Below are 18,984 nucleotides of genomic sequence, written 5' to 3'. Positions count from 1 at the left end.
TGTGAAAACAGGTTCTTTAAATCATGTTTCCTTTTTAGAAAAACAAAGCTTTGTGTAAAGTGAAAGTCTTCCCTTGCAAAACCAGAGAAGAGTATCAATGCTTTATGAATGTATTCCCCACGGACTCCTTAAGAGGCAGAGATGAATCCTCTCAGTTCTGTTCTTGCTTCCTGCTGCCCAGCATCAGCTGTGGTTTGCCAAGGAGTGGCTCTCAACTCCTGTCCTCCCTGCCCTCTCATAACCCACGATACAGAAGACTGAATGGGGCACACTGAGGACAGCCTCCCATAAAAAGAGAAAGGAAGGGACCTTGAAGCTTGGTGTGGACCCAGAAAGGAAGTTTGCTGTCAGGGGTGCTCTTGTTGTTCTGCACTGGCAACACATTCTTGTTCATCCAAAGCCCATGGGTCTGAACAAGGATGAGAGCTAAGGGCAAAGCAAGAGCAAATTTCACAGTATTTTCCAAGTTTGTGTTACTGTTTTCCTTGTCATCGGCTTTGTTTTCATTATGTATCTTGCCACTAAAAGGAAGAGAATGGAAGAAAGGTCTTGGTGCTGTTCAAGCAAACTGTTGCTCTGGGATATGTAATGCCAGCTTGGATTTTATGAGCTGTGTGCAGAAGAGGCAGAGGGAGGGTTGGCCATGTCCCAGAGACAGTTAATGAAAGCATTTTAGTCCACTGCCTCAGTGTCTGCAGATACATGGGTACAAGGGGTTTTAATTTCTTTCCCACATAATCCACAGGAGACACATCAGGGGAGTTTGCTCTCAGTTGTTCCACCACTGTGTTGTAGATGTTCACCTCACTGCCTTCAGATGAGTTAGGATCAGGTCCTTCATTGCAGGTGTGTGATTTTGAGAACCTGACTCGGTGAATAAAACAAACCTTTTCATAAGGCTTGTTACCATTCATTTTTGTTTCATTACTGCTCAAATGCTCCATGTTCACATCCTTCAGCTGTTCTGTTCTGGAGGAGGAGCAGGTGCTTTAGAGTGTGAGCCCCATCTAGTGAACAGACCACAGAGGACAGTGGGATTTGAGAACCGTGGGTGTTTGGATTTTTTGGCCATGTAGTTTTGTAAAGCAGCTTTGCCTGCTGCAATGGCAAGACTTCGGGGTCATTGCAAGAGCAGTGTAGCAGTTCATAGTTCTTCAGAGTGTTTCAAGATGATTCCTCACATATGGAAGACATGTTTAAGAATGTGTGGATTGTTTTGTCTCTGTGGAAAATGGACAAAATTGCTTGCAGAGAACTATTGTTTGTTCCCATATTGCAATTCTGCCCAAAGTCCCAAATCAAATATACTGGGTAAACACACTGAGCACAAGGCAAGCTTCCACCTCTCCAAACTCAGCTGGAAAATAGATGAGACAGAATGAGCATATCAAGAGGCCCATTGTGTTAGACCTGTAGCTAAACCCAAGCTTTGAAATGGTTCATACCAAATACTGTTTTTAACTGAGCTCTGATCTTTTATTCGTAGTAAATACTATGAAAAAGAAGCTTTACTGGCAGATCCTGTTTGTGGCCCAATACTGGCTTCTCTGCTAGGTGAGTTCTTGCAAAGTTACTTTTTATGCTGAAGAAAATGCTTAAGGCATTTTGTATTATGACAGTGTTACAAGAAGTGAATTTTATATCTTGTATGTAGTTAACTATTTATACTAGAGCAACAGTGAAGTTGCTTACAAGACCAGAAGAAACTGATCTGCTTTTAATAGTAGTTATTGGTTGGATTAGAAAGCAGAATGGGAATGGATTTTTACTGAATGCTTGCTGGCACTTTGTAACTGCTAATGCTGCTGTGGCAGGGACTGTGTCCTGCAGGAATGCTCTTATACAGCCCTGGATAGTAGGAGTGATACATTATTATATTGTTGTCTGTGTTGTGGGCTGATCCCGTAGGATTGGTGACCATTATTATTCACTTGGCTTGAGAAGGAAATCTCACCTTCGGTGCTCAGCAGCAGGGTAGCACTGAGTATGTCTCTGAACATGCTCAGAAGGTTCCTCCCTTGGTCTCTTTTCCTAGTTGGACCGTGTGCTCTGGAGTACACCAAGCTAAAGACAGCTGACCACTACTGGACAGACCCTTCGGCCGACGAGCTGGTGCAGCGGCACCGGATCCACGGCGCGCACGGCCGCCAGGACTCCCCCTCCAAGCGCCCAGCCCTGGGAGTAGGTATTTACTGTGGACCTGCCTCTGAGTTAGGGCACGGGCTGCTAATGAAAACAGCCCCATGAGGGAGATACCGGAATCTGGAGCAGCCTTTCTTCTTTCTTCTGTAACGCAGCTTTATCACAGATTAGAAGTCTGTTTGGCTCACAGTGTCCTTTTATCTATACATAGAAAAGTTTGAGATCCAGCATTAATTCCGTGGCTTCTGACAGTTGTGATCTGACTGGGTAGTTCACAAGAAATTCTGAGGTGCCATGATCAGGGCTGAGTTGAGAGTGCAGGTGGTTTCGGCTGCACAAGAGCTGCGCTCTGCAGAGGCCGAGTTGCTGTGCCGTGCCCTGCCTGACCTGCCCTGGCTGTGTGTGCAGATCCGGAAGCGCCACTCCAGCGGCAGCACGTCGGAAGATCGCTTTGCTGCGTCGGCACGGGAGTACGTGGAGTCCCTGCACCAGAACTCCAGGACTCACCTTCTCTACGGCAAAAACAATGTCCTGGTGCAGCCGGTGAGTGCGGGCACTTTGGCTGGAGCTGGGGGTAGAGCTCCGGCCAGGCAGGGGCTCGCTGCGTTCTGTTCTCAGCACAGAGCTGCCTTCTCCTCGGCCCTCCTGTGCTGCGGCAGGTTTGGCACGGGACAGATGCTTTCACTCCTGACCCCTGTCAGTGAGCAGTGGGCCGCAGGCAGGAGCAAACATACTGCTGACTGTGTTGTGGTTTTTCCCCTCTTGCTAGTAGCAATATTGTATACCAGTACTTTTGCTGTTAGGGTTTCCCTCTGCTCTTCCCACGTACTGCAGCTATGGAACTTGCATGGCATAGAAAGACTGGAGCATATATTTTATGCAGATATTTTGTGCACTTGAGTCACCTGGGTTGTCTGTTTGTTGCTCCTGTCAACAGAAAGATGACTTGGAGGCAATTCCTGGGTATCTCTCCCTTCATCAGTCAGCAGATAGTTTGACATTAAAATGGACTCCAAACCAGCTGATGAATGGAACTCTTGGAGACTCAGAACTGGAGAAAAGGTACTCATTGCATTCAGGAAAGATGGGAAGAACTGTGTAACCTGCAGGGGGGCACCAGGAAAGAGGAAGGGGAGGGGAAGAGGGAAGCAGAGGTTGTACAAACCTGGTACCAGAATATCCAGTGTGGAGAAACTAGCTTTCCTTTGCTGTTTACTTGACTAATAATTTACTTTCATTGACCAAATTTAATAAGCAGTTATTAACTTAGCAGACTTATTTCTATCAGGTGCTTGGAACTGCAAGCACCATATTCCTGAATATGGAAAAAACAATGTTTCCTGCATTTTCCTTCCTTTTTAGTGTTTACTGGGACTACGCATTGATTGTGCCACTGAGCCAGATCGTCTGCATCCACTGTCACCAGCAACGTAAGCTTAACCCTTAAGCATATATTCCTTAAAAATACAGAAACAGGAGAGCCACTTGAATGATTACTTTTCCTCCCTCAGTGTTGGGAACACCTCTGACTAGTTCTGGCCATGTGGGAATGAGTGTTAAAATCTCCAGTCCCAGCTGATAGAGGATGACAACTGTATGAGGCTTTCACAGTTTGCCTGTATCTTGAGTTTCTTTAGGACTAAAGGGCTGATATCATCCTTAGATCACACTCTGCCTTACAAAGGTTTATTTATCTACTTAGAGATGATCCCAAATAAAATTCACGTAGAAGGTAAGAGCAGATAAGCTCTGATGTAACAGTGTGGACTCCCCTTGTCCTCCTTGCAGCAGAAAGCAGATGGACATTAGTGCTGGTGAGTCAGGATGGGACGCAGAGGCCTCCGCTGCACTTCCCCCAAGGAGGGCACCTCCTCGCCTTCCTGTCCTGCCTGGAAAATGGGCTCCTGCCCCGTGGCCAGCTGGAGCCCCCGCTGTGGTCCCAGCAGGGCAAGGTACTGCTTTTTCTGCTGAGCTCTTGGGTGAGGCTAGTGTTGATAGCTCTGCTCTACAGGGTCTAGCACTGACTTGAAGCAGCTTTATGGTAAAGTAGGACACAAAATAACTCCATTTAGTCCACTCTGCTTCTTACACATGTGGTCTTTAAAAGTTGTTCATACCTTCATTACCCCATTGAGCAATGAGCTGGAATCAAGTTGCATCAAGATACAAACCCACACAATAGAAATGAGGCTCAGATGGACTGGACAGGGCTGCTGCCAGAGGCTTGGGGTGCCCAGCTCCCATAGATTGCAAGAAAAGGCTGGTTTACACAGAAAAGTAGTATTAAGTACCCCTAAAGCACCAACTATATAAGACTCCACTGTTTTCTCCCTCAGGTCCTCTGAACATTGAAACTTCGGAGATTTAAGATGCCAAAGGTCTGTAGTACTTAGTTGGTTGTACTCTGTTAGTCACTCATAGCTGAATGTATGGAATTACTATTTTCTCTAGGGCAAGGTGTTTCCAAAGCTTCGAAAACGGAACAGCAACAAATCAGTGGACCTGGAAGAGATGACAACTGAGGACACATCCACGGATTATGTCTTCAGAATTATTTATCCTGGACACAAGCATGATAACAGTAAGTGCCTCTGTTCTGCTTTGTTTGAAAAAAAAAAAAACAAACCCAAATTAAAAAACAAATCAGGCATCTGAGAAAATCTTGGAAGTAATATTACCTGCAGGTAACAAGCCACAGTTTTGTAAGGGGGTAAAAAAAACAAACCTCTAATAAATTCCACTGAGAGATAATTGTGATCAACAGGTACAGCTTAGATTTCCTTAATGCAGTGAGACTTGGAGTTGAGGTGGGGAATCTTACATTTACTCTATGCTTTACAGAGCTAGTTTTCAAAATACTCCCCTGGGCTTGCAAACTGAGACTGAAGCAAGAAAGATTGCTTGACTAGCCAAGAGCAGTTTTGCTTCTGAAGTGACGATATTTTTACTGGCCACAATGCTTGCTCATAATGTTGTTATTAGGAAAAAAACTCAACCATAAACCCTTAAAAGTACCCCAAGAACTCCCTGGGCTAAGTTTTCCTGGCTTGGAAGCACAAATTTAACAATGGATAAATAAAGGACCTTCCAAGGAAACAAAATGAATTCCCAAGTACCAAACCACCTCATGTCATCAGTGAATACAAATTCCTTACATGCAAGAAGGCATTTGAGCTAGTTCTCAAACAGCGTGTTCAGTTTTATTCCCCTTGGCAAAGAAGCAAGAACTTCCTGGGAAGATCAGACCCTAAAGTTTACAGGGGGTTTGGAGTTACTGCTCATACTGGGACTTGCTGCAGGGTGAGAAAGCAGGAGTCTCCTCTGCAGCCCCCTGACCCGGGCTGCAGTGCTGGCTGCGCTTTGTCAGGGCTCCTGGGCTGGCACAGGTAAGTCTGTGCACACTCCAGCAAAGCACCTCGTGCCTCGGCCTGCTGCAGGGCTGCAGGTCCTGTGCCAGGCAGGAACTCTGCCTGTCTGCAGAGCCACGCACACAGGGAGTGACATTTGCTGTCCAGATGCATCTGGCACAGGTTTCAGGGAAGGGGCCACAGCACTGCTAGGACACAGTGAAGGACAGAAGCTAGCTGGAGCCTGGAATTCCTGTGGAGCCTTGCTCAAAAGCATACTCAGCTGCTGCAGGCTGGAACTGGGATCTTTCTCCCTGGCTGTGGTGTGCCACGTGTGCTCTCACAGCTTGTGCACACTCAAAGGCTGGCCTGAGTTTGGTGGAGCATGCTTTGTTTCTGTGAGAAACTCAGTTTTCACACACATTTACAAGAGCTTGTGCCCTCAGCAGAGGGCAGGATTCAGGTCCATTGTCTTTGCTGACCATGTCCTTTTGAGCTTTCCCACAGCACTGAGTTCTTTCTTCTTATGCTCCTCTTTCACTATTTTCTTTGAGCAGTAACTATTAACTACCACCACTTAGCTGCCAGCCGCTCTACCTCTGTTGACGATGATGAGGAGGAGGAAGATAAGCTACACGCAATGCTATCAATGATCTGCTCTCGGAACCTCACAGCTCCTAATAGGATGAAAGGTTTTTATCCTCCTCCCCCTGTGTCCCAGAGCTCTCTTGCAGCTCCTTCCACTGATGCATACAACAGTGTTGGCATTATGACAGGGAAAGACATTTCACTCACGCCATGGGATCTGGAGATGGAGGTGACTGTGGGGAAGCTGGCAATGGGCTCAAAGCCTGTGGGGAGTGGGAACAGCATCTTCCCTGTCCTTGGTGTGTGTGCTGCTGAGCAGCAAGCCTCCTCTCCTGTGGGGCTTCCTGCCCCACCTTCATAAAGGCTGGAGGCTAGAGCAGGTTCTCAGGAGAGAAGGAGGGAGTGTATCAAATTTGTGAGCTCACAGGTGAGGTAGCAGAGTATGCAGAGGAGGCTGTGTGGAGATGCAGTGCCTGTCTGGGGTCAGTGCTTTCATTCCACTTGCATCCATAGGCTGGGTGGGCTGCAGAGGATCAGCTGTGAACTCCACCACCCCTCCACAAATTTGTCATCTATTTCTTCATATTATTTAAGTTGCTATTCTCAAAATGTGTGTGCATTTGGCATCCAGTAGTTTAGCTCTGAATTCTGAGAAGTCCTTGCTTTCTCTTATAGCCTGGACTGGTGGGACTGACTGCAAGAGACAATAATTGCCCTGCATCTCTGTACAATGCCGAAGTTCTGGGTTAGACAGGGCATGAGCAGGTGTTCAAGGAGAGCCTGAGTTCTTCTAGGCTGCCCACACACTTTCCTCAAGGGAGAAGTCCCTAGAAATTGATAAAGCCCAGCCCAAGTTAATACAGAGTTCTTGGAATGCATGGATGGAAAGAAGTTCCAAAAACAGTGTTGCCCTTGAAAAAAGACTCTGTTTTAGGAAGTTTCAGTGTGTCCTAACTGATCGTGCCTGGATATGGGCAAAAATGGGAAGGAAGACATTTAACTGCCACATACATGTTAACCAGAAGGAACACAATTTAGTCTTTAGTCAGTTGATAGAACATGTAAGTTATCCCACTAGAATGGCTGTCAGGTGCCTGCTTTTGGTTATTTAACCTTGAAGGGGATGGTAGAGTTAGGGATGTGCCTGGGAATAGTCTGTCTGGGCTGCTGTCTCTCCAGCAGCCCCATCCCATAATGACAACACTGTTGTAGCAGGTTTGCCAGCCATCTGCTTTGACATTTTGCAACATGCTCGACTTCTGCATGTAGCTGAAGTTACAGATAACACCACTACAATTAAATAAAAGATGCTGTTCACTCTAATTCTTCACTAATTCAGGTACCTTTCATCTGAATCTTTAGGTTCTGTGGGGTTCTTTCCTTGTTTCTCTAAAAAACAGAATAAAAAATTAGAACTGAAAAACTCAATTTTCCTGTCTACAGAGGGGAGGCAAAAACTAATGATCTAAAAATGTTTATCCAGTGGTTTTTATTTGAACCCAATAAGAAGCTGCAATAAAGACTGGGTCGTTCAGCTCCTTCCTGAAGAATTAAGGTGAAGAGCATTTTTGCATCACACTTTGTTTTGTGAAATGAAACACACATGACTGCTTCCGCATGAGCCTGTGCTTTTTCTGTTAACAAATGGGTTTACTCCACTCCTCCCTCACCTCTGCCCACTTTCTAATAGGCACTCTTAAAATGCTTTGTGCTACCTTGATTTAAAATGCATGAGATGGTTTGGAATTGCCCCTCCCCACCACTCAACAAATACCTGTTTTAAAAGCACGGCCCAGGGGATTGGATTTTGCTTGTAAATGTTAATTTAGTGGAATACTTTATGACATACATTATTGTATTTGCCTTAATTTTAATCATGGGTGAGCTGAAAGGCCAGTTATTTATTATAAACCAAAAACCCCACGAGTTCAAATGCCAGCTGGGACGACTGAAGAGCTGAAGCCAAGCTTTCTGAAGGGAGCTGCTGATTTTTTGAGTTGCCTTTCTGAAGCTGGTTGAAAAGGCAAATAGATTTAGTAGAGCAGGATAACTCAGGAAGCTGCCTTGTACAGTTGGATCACATATTCCTGTAGAAAGTAGACATTGGAACTGTCCTCCTGTGCTAAGTATTTTAGGATCTGGTTCTGAGGGGGAAAGAAGCATCTTCTGAAAGTAACTGACTTAATCTGCCTTAATTTCTTTCATGTTCCAGCTTTCACTCTGGCTGGACCAGCAGTTCTATGGCTGATTCCAGGAACTGCAAAATGAAATTCTGAGGCCTGAATTAAATACAAGGTTGGGCTAGACTATCACTTCTGGCCATAAAAAAACATTTCCATAATCTTACAAGAACCAGTTTAGTTCTTACTGCAGCACCCTTTTCTCTGTTCTCTTGAAACATGAACAGGGATGTGCATGGGCAAGAGAGGGGCAAATGGTGAAGGGGTTTGGCTTCCTGGGAAGGGACGCTGCACAGCATGCTGCAGGTCCAGAGCAGTGGTTCTGAGGATGCTGCTCTCCTGTTCCTGGAACCGAGGCTCAGAGCCTGTTGAGAAGTGAAGCATGAACCATCAGGATGCACAGGAGGAGGAGGGGGAGAGAATGGAAGAGGCTGATGTCCTTCTGTCTTGTCTGGTTTTTCCACAGACACCAGTGAGATGATAGAGATGCAAGGCTTTGGGGCAAACCTGCTGTCGTGGCAGCTGGAGCACTGCAGCCAGGGCTCCTCCTGTATCTCCTGTTCCATGGGCAGCTCTCCCTACGACATTCCCAGCTGCTGCACCTGCATCCACGACCGGTGAGCAAGCTGTGTGCATGCCACGGGTAAAAGCAGGAAGGTTTGAGTGGTTGCAGCACTCACAAGACAAAGAGTAACAATTTTCAAGTAGTTTCTAATATAGAAAGATTAAGTTAGGCAGCAAGAAATTTAGTTTATTAAAACTAACCTATGAAATTGTGCTCAAGTCACATTTTGATAGAAAAATTTAATCTGGTTATTTTGTGTAGTATAAAATACTTCAGCTCTGGGAATGTTATCTTTAACAAGTCATTAACAACTGAATGAAGGACAACAGTTCAATTTGACACAGACCTGTACAGTGCACCTGCAGCAGTTGTGACTGTGTGTGCCAGGGGGAAATGTGTCTGGGGCCAAAACGCTGGTGGGGGAAATGCTTTAATAATTGGAGTTTGTTATTACTGTGTCCTTTAACTAAATAAATCTTGGTGCAGAGAAAAAAAATGCTGTGTGTAGGATACAGGGATCAGGATGAAATTCCTGAGGCTCTCTGTCTTCAGCACCTGCTCTTATCCTGTTGGTGCCTCTCCACAGAATTCCCCTAAAGATGTTGTGTGAAAGCATGAAGAGGCAGATCATTTCCAGAGCCTTTTATGGATGTAAGTGAAGCTTGTGGCCCCTGTGGTATCCATATGTTTATCTAAACAACATGGGATGTTTGGCTTAGAAAGTCTGACTCTAAATTCAGGGCGGTAGGGTGGATGTAAGCGCAGTGCCAGTGTCTCAGTGTTTGTGAGTTTGGCTGCTGGCAGTGGAGGAGCGGTGCACAGTGGAGACAGAATGTGGTTTTACGTGGCAGCGTAACACACGACGTGGCTGTTGCCGGTCTGCGTCCCGTCTGTTCCACCTGTGGCTGTGCTGTAGTCGCCGATGGCCACGCGGTGCGGCGAGCTCGGCCCGGGCAGGGCTGTGCCGGGGGCTGCCGGCTGCCCGGGCCGGTGCTGAGTGTCCCCGCTGTCCCCGCAGGGCTGGCGCACTGCCGGCACCTGTCCACGGTGCGCACGCACCTCTCGGCGCTGGTCAACCACAGCATCGTGCCCCCCGACAGACCCGCCGGCGCCGCCGCCGGCCTCACCAAGGAGGTCTGGAGCAAGTACCAGAAGGACAAGAAGGTCAGTGACACGTCCCCTCGGTGTCCCTGCACGGGCTCCACACGCTGCTCGCTGGGCAGGAAATCACCTGCAGCGGGCCCCAAGGAATACTAAAGGGGTGTGACCACTTCTCAACTTGAGAGAGAGAGGCAGCTCTTACAGCCCCTTCTCTCCTTTGCTTCTCTGGTGATGCCAAAGATATAAATTATTATCAAAGCAACTGATCTATTCAAATTCAGACTATTTTTGTGGAAGACATGACAGCCTACATTAAGCTGGATTTCAGCTAAGGTCCTGAAGGAAGTCAAGCTGCAGAATTTATTTAGTGTCCTGCATGTATTTCACTGTCTCTTACTCAGTGTGAAGTGTCTCTGAGTGTACCCGAGTTAAATACTGATGTGTTGCCTTCAACACTTCTTTCTCCTGGCTACTGTAGAACTACAAGGAACTGGAATTACTCAGAAGAGTTTACTATGGTGGAGTCCAGCATGAGATTCGGAAGGAAGTGTGGCCATTCTTGCTAGGTCACTACAAATTTGGCATGGCCAAGAAGGAGATGGACCAGGTAAGCCATAGCTTCCATGGAATCTGAGTTACATTGGCAGAGTAGGTTTGGTTTTCTGAATAGCAACTACTGGTCTTTATTACTATGTCATATTCCCAAGGGAAAAACACAACTGAAAACATTAGTAACACATGCTAGCAGAGGGGTTTTGATACTATGTTTTAATGTCTAAATGTCACTAAATGAGAGTTCTCTCTTTCTTGAAGTCAGAGAACGTGCATTCAGCTCTCTCTCTGGCATGCACGTGCCCTGAGCACACCCTGTGTTCACAAATTTGTCACTTATACAATGGGGAGACATTGACATTTGGATGGGAATTTTACTCACCCCTTTTATATGGTGTGTTAGCTGAATTATACCTCAGATTGCTCCTTGAAATAACTACCTTTTCTCCACGGTGCTGCATCTGCATGCATGGACTTTTTCTGGAGCTGGGAGCAGCCCAAATGGACCCTCTGGAGTTACTGTGTGCTGGTAAAACATTGCTTTTCTGCGACATCACCCAAAGATTGGCTGAACTGGATGGAACAGTAATGAGGTTTGGCCTGGAATATAATTAACACATTAATCTGCTTTTCAGTTAGTGTTATTACCAGGGAGGTAGCACTCATGCAGTAGCTGATTCTGTTCTGGATTAAATTGATAAGGAGTGGTTTATATATCAAAACATTTGGCATTTTCTAATTCCCAATTACTTTACATGCCAAAGGGTAATTTATATCCCTGAGAGCACCTGCAGAGCAGAAGGGCAGCCTGACCTCAAGCCTTGCCATGGACAAATTGGTGTCTTGCAAATGGGGCACTAAACTAACATTGCTGTGGCAATTTGAGTTGTTTTCCTCACAATAATCTTTAAAAGCCAGTTCTGAACACAGATGGAGAAATAGAACCCTTCACTGTTCAAACTGGGTCACAGTGCAGATTGTCCCCCCTGAATCCAGTCACCTCAGTAGATGTTTATTATAGATTTTATGGTTGTAGTGTGTACATCAGGAATGTTCTACTGAGCACTGCTCCATTCTTTTTTAAACTCAGATTTTCAAGAAAGGCAAGGATATTGGAGGTTTCTTGCATAGATTGCATTTTGCTGTTTCTGATCTCCACAAGTATATGAACTATCAGATTTATGATCCATGTGTAAAAATAAAAGGTATGTCTGGAAATGAACAAAAGGACCCAGATGGTTCATTTTTAGAGTGGGAGATGTGAAGCCATGGCTCATGGATGCTAGCCCCATCTCCAAAGGGCACATGCATTTGTACAGCCAGAACGTAGACCTTTGGCAAGAAGAGATAAATAGTGGAGTACATATGATAGGAATTACAGTAAATACATATGGAAATGTTACAAGATAGAAAAGATCTGAGCTGCAGAACACAGGCTCCTACAGAAGATTTTTCTCCCTGAGTTTGTACCCTGCTAACCCAGGGGTACTCCGAACTTACCTGGAATTGTAATGTGCTATTCAGCACCAGTACTAAACACAAGTAATAGCTGACTCCTCAAAAGAATAGGTTGTTGGAGACTGAAGCTTACACTGAATGTAGGAGTCTGTTAAATGAGAGACATGAAAAGAGTCATAACACCTGCACATATAGGAAACTCATTGTTCCTTAACTGAAGTCATTGCAGGTGATTTATAGTCTTTGTCTTGTGATGGTATTTTTGCACTCCCAGAGATGGCTGTCCTCCAGCCCTCCACTAACTGTTGTATTTTATGATTTATGGCTCGACAGCTACCTCAAGTGACAAACAGCCTGCAGCTCTTAGCAGGAACGCTCAGGTAGCAGCTCAGCCAGCCGAGTGTGGAGCCTGGAGACAGCTCACAATTGTGGTTTCTCTTCAGCTCTTGACAAGTGACAGACTAGTAAAATTGCTACGTGTCCCATAATAGCTCAAGGGGGTTTCTGTGGCTGTCTTTCAAAAGAGAAAGCCACCAGTGACAAAGATTTGATTTATTCCTGTGGTGCCCAGTGCGGATGGATTTGGTCATGCACAGGACGGGGCTGTGGGAGCTGGGATCCCAGAGTTTATCCCGGGATCTGACTCTGTACAGGCTGGTGTCTATAAACCTGTGACCTGGAATTCTTCACAAGGGCTGCGTTAGAGGTGGAACAGAGGAGTTGGAAGGGGGTGTGATGGAATTAGGGATGATGCAGGTAGAGGCAGCACTTGCTCCCTAGATTGCGTCTGACTTCTGTGTGAGGTTTCACATGACATCTTTTGTTCTGTCCTGGATCACTGTCACAGTGGCACAGTGCTGTTGATAGTGTATGCACCTGCTTATATGGATCCTTTCTGGTTTAATACCCAACACCTGACTACTCCTCTCCAGTCACAGGGATGTGCTGCTGCAGCAAGAGGGCCTCGGCACCCTTGGGCTTTCAGTCTGGGACCCTGCACCTGCCCTAGACCTCTCCCTCCTGTTTCCTCCCAGTGTCAGGGGCTCCTGGCACGGAGGGCAGTGTCTCAGGACGTGTCTCTGTCTGCAGGTGGACTCAGACATTGCTCTCAGGTACCAGAAGGTGATGGCTGAGTGGAAGGCCTGCGAGGTCATTGTGAAGCAGCGAGAGAAGGAGTCGCATTCAGCCACGCTGGCCAAGTTTTCATCGGGCAGCAGCATTGACAGCCACGTCCAGCGGCTCATCCACAGGGACTCCACCATCAGCAATGATGTAGGTACCCCCTTCCCACTCACCATCTGGAGTGGGCAGCCCCAGGAGGCACAGGTGGAGGTTAGCACAGCTCCTGAATCCTGGGCAGAGACTGGAGCTGTGGTGTCTCCATGTTAGTGTGAAGAGCAGGTCTGAATTTTGGACAGTCTACAGCTGTTCCTAAGCAGGACATGCCTAAGGGGCTCTAAGGTTCATGTAGGAAGGCAGATCCCCTCTCAAGAGGAACAGCTCTCCAGATCCGTTCCTTGTAGGTCCTTTAGTGAGAGCCAGCACAGGGCAGGTGACGGCTGCTGTAGGTTTTGCAGTTTGGTTTTGCCCGTCGCAGGTGTTCATATCTGTGGACGAAGCGGACTCGGCGGAGCAGGACCCCAAGGCGCAGGAGGACCCCGCGCTGACGGCGGCGCCGGCCCCCGCGGCCGCCGAGTTCGACTCGCCCGACTCGGGGCTGCCGTCCTCCAGGAACTACTCGGTGGCCTCGGGCATCCTGTCCAGCATCGACGACGGGCAGGGCGGCTCCTTCGAGGACGGGGCTGAGGAGGAGGGCAGCGCGGAGCTGGGCAGCACTGAGGCGGGCACCCGCGTGCAGAGAGCCAAGCCAGCCGAGCTGCAGTCCCAGGACTCGGTCCCAGAGGAGCAGCTCAGCTCCCAGGTGGATTACCTGGCGGACGTCGCCTCGCTCTGCGCTGCGTCCTACACAGTAGGTCACACCTGGAGTGCCATCATCTCTCTGAACTGCATTGCTTTTTTAGCAAACCCTGGTGCTTTTTCAGATAGGACTTATGAGAGAGAGTCCCAAACTAGAACTGCAGCTGGTGGGATGATAACTGAGGATTTTTCCATCCAAATCTTTTCATCTGGATTTTGAGCTAGATTGAAAATAAGGCTTCAAGAAAAATTTGGGGTTTTTTTTAAGTAGGAGGGCAAGACAATCAGTGTGGTACATTTCTATCAGTTAGAACTTTCCAGTGCCTGAGGGTATGGACAATATCCTGTTTGTAAGGTTCTAATGTTATTTAAATCAAGCTAAAACCTCCATCTAGTCAAACTAGATTCAAACAATCTAAATCTAGATTCAAGATGCCACCACATCAGTTACTCTTGCTGTCACACAGCAGCATAGTTTTTGCCTCTCTCTGCTGAAGTTGTTTAGCTGGAAATAGCCATTTGGAAATAAGACAGTTTTGGCACATTTCCCAGTGAAAACAAATGTGTTTTACCTGGCATTTTTGACAGTAATTGAGTATTTCGATGCCCTCATCTGTTCAGAGTATAATTGTACTGTTTCTCATTTGGTGATTCTCAGAGCAAATTTGCACAGAGTCCTGGGAATGCTGTAAACTTGGCACATCTAACTAAAACTTCTCTGTTCTAGATAGAGTTATTGGACACTGTTGCCTTAAATTTGCACAGAATTGATAAAGATGTCCAGAGATGTGATCGGAATTATTGGTATTTTACTGATGAGAACCTGGAGAAGCTCCGAAATGTCATGTGCAGGTAATGAGCTTGTAAACCAAACTACTTTCACATTTCTGTCATAATCCATAAGCTAATCTATAAACTATAATAATATGCAAATAACAGTCAATAAGAGTTCTCACTAAAGACTTTAAAACAACTTGCCAGAAAGAGGAACAGGCAGCATGGCAGGTCAGAGCATGGGTCCAAGTTTGGAATGCAGGTTTGAGAAGATTTTTCAAGTGACAGACCATATTTTAGAGAACTGTTCTCTGAATGTATGCTGAGGTTTGGGTTTCTCCTGATCAGGATGATAGCTCCGTGCTCAGAGGGCCACTTTATCCAGGCAGCAAAGAGTAAAGGGCTGTGAAATACTCTGGGGAGTGTCAGAAGGTTGAGACTCACACCTTCAGCAGCTTAGGATTTGATCTCACGTATGGAATCAGCCTTCAATACAAAGATTTCTTCTTTCCACAGCTATGTCTGGGAGCACCTAGAAGTTGGTTATGTCCAAGGCATGTGTGACCTCCTGGCTCCTTTGATGGTTATTCTTGACAATGGTAGGAAGGGTTTTCCTTTGGGACATGCTGGTATCCTTAGTGAGGTCTTTCCTTAGAAATGCTGTTTCAGAAGGAGCTGTCTGCATTAACCAGGGCTGGGTCACCAGCAAAAGCAAACCTGCAGCTCCCTATTTGTGTTTTCTCCACCTGTGGCTGTTGAAATGGCTAACAATAGTGTCTTGGGGCTGCCCTGGCACTCATTGACTTCCAGATTAAATTTTACCAAAGTTAGTAAAATTGCTGTGTTCTGGTAGTTGCTGATGCTGAAAAGTCAAGTGCAGGCTGGATTCTTTGAAACATAACTAGCAAAAATGGTCCAGAGACAGGAACCAACCTCTCTTTCATCTAAATCCTGGGATTCAGAGAACAGCAAAGGGGAAGCCCCTGTTTTTCCCAAGCCCTGCAGTTCTGTTATTTTGGTTCAAGAAGTCCCACAATTGCCAGCACTGAGTGTCTGCCTTGTCCCTGCAGATCAGCTGGCCTACAGCTGCTTCAGCCACTTGATGAAGAGGATGAGCCAGAACTTCCCCAATGGAGGAGCTATGGACACACACTTCGCCAACATGCGGTCCCTCATCCAGGTGGGTCTGGCTCAGGGGTGTCTGACAGAAGACAGGGCTGGGGCAGAGGCTCAGGACTCGCCTGATGCCACATGAAGGGTAAGAGCTCCAAGGAGTGGGGCTCAGGTGTGACTTCAGAGCTGGCCAGGAGGAGTTGGAAGTGGATTTGTAGAGTTACAGCCTGAGAGCAGGGGTGGAGGTGGAGATGGACATTTGCCACCTGTTGAAAATCAGTAGGATCTTCACCTTGTTCCTTGGCCCTTTAAAGTCATGGTGAAGAGCAACTGTGACTCCTCAGCTCAGCTCTGAGTCAGGGCACCCAGGTCACAGCACTGGCACACACAGCTAAATGCTGTTCCTGTGCTGAGCAGCACAGTGGGGGTCCAGCACCTCTGACCTTGGCTGCTTTCAGACCACATCCTGACAGCTGATGTTTGTTTTCCTTTCTAGATTCTGGACTCAGAACTTTTTGAATTGATGCACCAGAATGGAGATTACACTCATTTTTACTTCTGCTATCGCTGGTTCCTGCTTGACTTTAAAAGAGGTAATAATGTTCTGTGCCTGTAGTTTAGGGTTGTGTAGAACTGTAACAGCTCTGTGTTTTGGTGTGAGGGTCTGTCAGGATGCTGAGTGGCAGCTGGAGAGTTTGTAGCCAGGAAAGGTAATGCAGCTCTGAGATGAAACTGCACTGGAACGAGTCCAGGCTTAGAAAGGGGAGTTGCAAATTCCTGATGATGTGGTTGAAGCCAAGTTCCTGCCCAGTGCACATGCCTGTTTGCTCAAGAAGGTGATCCCACTCTTCTGTGAGCTTTGATGCCTCCTGTCTCATCCTTGTGACAACAAGGAGCAGCTCAGAGCTGCTGTACTCAGAGTGAGGTGCCTTGTATGGTGTGGGAGCACCCCTGATCCCAGGTCCTTGCACAAGCACACTCCAGCAGAGTGTTGGTGCTGACAGCCCCACTGCAGAGCCAGGTACACCTGGACACACGTTCAGACCTGCAGCCTGTCACGCAGCCCTGTAGGACAGTCCTGTGCTGCTCTCACGTGTCCCTTGGTTCACGTACCTTCCTGGGCTTGGCTCATCACCACCCCACCTGCAGGCTGTGGCAATTGTTCTTTAAGCCAGTTCTGTCCCTTCCGTGCACAAGTGGCAGGAGTTGGCTGAAGGAGGGGGAGAGGAAAATGAGGAGTCTGAGTAAGGCCTGTAGACAGAGGTGAGAGAGGAGGGACATGGTCAGTTGAATAATCAGATGCTCTTGTAATGTTTATTCCCATTCAGAATTGTTGTACGAGGATGTATTTACAGTGTGGGAAGTTATTTGGGCAGCAAAGCACATCTCTTCAGAACATTTTGTCCTTTTCATTGCCTTAGCACTTGTGGAAGTTTATCGAGAGATTATCCGTGATAACAACATGGACTTCACTGATATCATCAAGTTTTTTAATGGTAAGAGCCATTTTGATAAAAAGTAACGAGACTTTGCTCCTTCTCCCTTCCTCAGACTGTCTGGTGCAGTTCTTGTTGTGACAAACCCATGATCATTTTAAGCTCTGAGTCTCAGTGCCAGGTCCTGCAGCACAAGGGATTTCATCCACGTCTTCTGTTTTTAATTCTCCAAAACTAACCCCCTGGAATGTTCCAGGATTGCTGCTTGTTACAGTAATTAATTATTGCTAATGCCACATGAATATCAGTGCTGGGCAGGTGCTGACAGTTCAGATGTTTGTCTGTGTCTCCTAGAAATGGCTGAGCACCACGATGCTGCGGAGATCCTGAGGATAGCCAGAGACCTTGTCTACAAAGTGCAGACACTGATTGAGAACAAGTGACCGTGGACAGGCTGTCCCTGGGGCCTCGCTGTGAGCCACTGGATGGAGCATTCCTTGCACTGTAATTCCAAATGGTGTTTTAATTGCATCTTCCATGTAATGTAATAAATTGTGAGGAGATAGTAACAGACTTTTAAAACCTGAACTTTCCCTTTGCCAGATGAGGTTGGTGTTTGATAGTCCTTGTTACACTGACTTTGTATTTCTAGAAAAAATCTTTTTGCATTCTCTATTTCCCTCTCTAGAAGACATCTGTCTACATCTTTGTGATGTTGAAAGGGGGGGATTTGACAAACTACAGCATTTCTATTTTGACTCGCTGCACCTGTAAAGCCTGGATGCACCTTGTGTGCTCTGCCAGAAGCTGCTGTGGAGCCAAGGCTGGGCCCACTGCTGCAAGCATTGGATGGGGTCCTTGGAGGAACACGGTCCTGGCCTCACTGTCTTTGCCTTGAACATGGAAGAGAATGTGTCTGAGCTCATGTTGCTAAAACATTCGGGTTTGTACTTAGCAGTGATTAAAGCTGGTAAGGTTTCTGGCTGGGAGAGTGGCCTTAACCTAAATGCCACAGTTGATGGGAGCAGTGAGGAGCTCATGAGCTGAAACAGCAGTTTGGCCTTGGCTGACTGACTCTCACTGCTCAGTCTTCATGGCCCACACAGACCTGCCTTTGTTCTGCTTTGCAAACTGACCCTGTGACCACTCCCAGCTGCCAGGCCCTGCTGGGCGTTGCTCAGGTGAGCAGGTTCAGCCCACAGACAGCACCCTGCTCCCTGGGCTGTGCAGGGCCATGGAGTCACATCCCATGGAGAGCAGATGGCAGTGCCCAGCCTCCCCCAGCTCCCTCACTGCACACTCCTCCTCCTCCCTGCCCTGCAGACACAAACCAGGTGCTGGTCTCTGCGAGCAGGACCAGCCCCTGCCAGGTAAAGGAGCTGGCATTCCTGGGGGGCTCTGATTGCTGCTGCAGCCCCTGCTCGGGTGTGGAGCCCTCCTGTGCCCCAGGACAGTCTGTGCCCCAGCCCCCTGCCCGGCCCTGTGTGTCTGTCTGTTCACTTGAAAACTGGAAAAGTATTTTTTAAAAGAATGAGAAGAGTGAGAAAAACCTCCAGCTCCCAGAGCCCAGGGAGTGATGGATGTACAGATAATACTGCACTATTTTCTTTTGGTATGTTGGGAATGTTCTGTACAGCTGTTTCACACAAACCAAATCTGTGAACTTTGCTGTATTTGTTAGAACATTCTGTCTGAATGGATTTTATCAATGTTGTGTATTATTTATTTTTGTTGAGAGCGGACTGTTCTCTTTATTGCTCAATTATTTATGTTTAAATGTAACTTATGAATAAATACTTATCATCAAGGCA

General features: G+C 46.9%; 1 protein-coding gene across 12 annotated transcripts in view; it reads left to right on the top strand.

Moving 5' to 3' along the window:
- SGSM2 (small G protein signaling modulator 2) overlaps positions 1-18,984 on the top strand; it is a 38,139-nt gene extending 19,155 nt beyond the window's left edge. The window contains exons 5-24 of one of the 12 annotated variants that reach the window (XM_085557168.1): positions 1,487-1,554; positions 2,036-2,181; positions 2,551-2,685; positions 3,080-3,204; positions 3,505-3,572; positions 3,934-4,094; positions 4,594-4,723; positions 6,071-6,181; positions 8,724-8,874; positions 9,409-9,473; positions 9,841-9,986; positions 10,402-10,530; positions 13,023-13,205; positions 13,531-13,902; positions 14,578-14,702; positions 15,141-15,223; positions 15,695-15,804; positions 16,234-16,330; positions 17,159-17,233; positions 17,528-18,984. In XM_085557168.1, coding sequence (XP_085413294.1) covers positions 1,487-1,554; positions 2,036-2,181; positions 2,551-2,685; positions 3,080-3,204; positions 3,505-3,572; positions 3,934-4,094; positions 4,594-4,723; positions 6,071-6,181; positions 8,724-8,874; positions 9,409-9,473; positions 9,841-9,986; positions 10,402-10,530; positions 13,023-13,205; positions 13,531-13,902; positions 14,578-14,702; positions 15,141-15,223; positions 15,695-15,804; positions 16,234-16,330; positions 17,159-17,233; positions 17,528-17,616 — 2,569 coding nt within the window. In that variant the 3' untranslated portion in view covers positions 17,617-18,984. Of the gene's footprint in view, positions 1-1,486; positions 1,555-2,035; positions 2,182-2,550; positions 2,686-3,079; positions 3,205-3,504; positions 3,573-3,930; positions 4,095-4,593; positions 4,724-6,046; positions 6,182-8,723; positions 8,875-9,408; positions 9,474-9,840; positions 9,987-10,401; positions 10,531-13,022; positions 13,206-13,530; positions 13,903-14,577; positions 14,703-15,140; positions 15,224-15,694; positions 15,805-16,233; positions 16,331-17,065; positions 17,234-17,527 lie in introns of all 12 variants that reach the window. The other 11 variants (XM_085557164.1, XM_085557166.1, XM_021533062.3 and 8 more) reach the window with 11 other exon arrangements.

Source organism: Lonchura striata, chromosome 19, assembly GCF_050655825.1.
Source record: "Lonchura striata isolate lonStrDom1 chromosome 19, ASM5065582v1, whole genome shotgun sequence".
NCBI lineage: Eukaryota > Metazoa > Chordata > Aves > Passeriformes > Estrildidae > Lonchura > Lonchura striata.
Note: the sequence above shows the minus strand (reverse complement) of the source record. Positions and strands in the feature narration are given on the sequence as shown.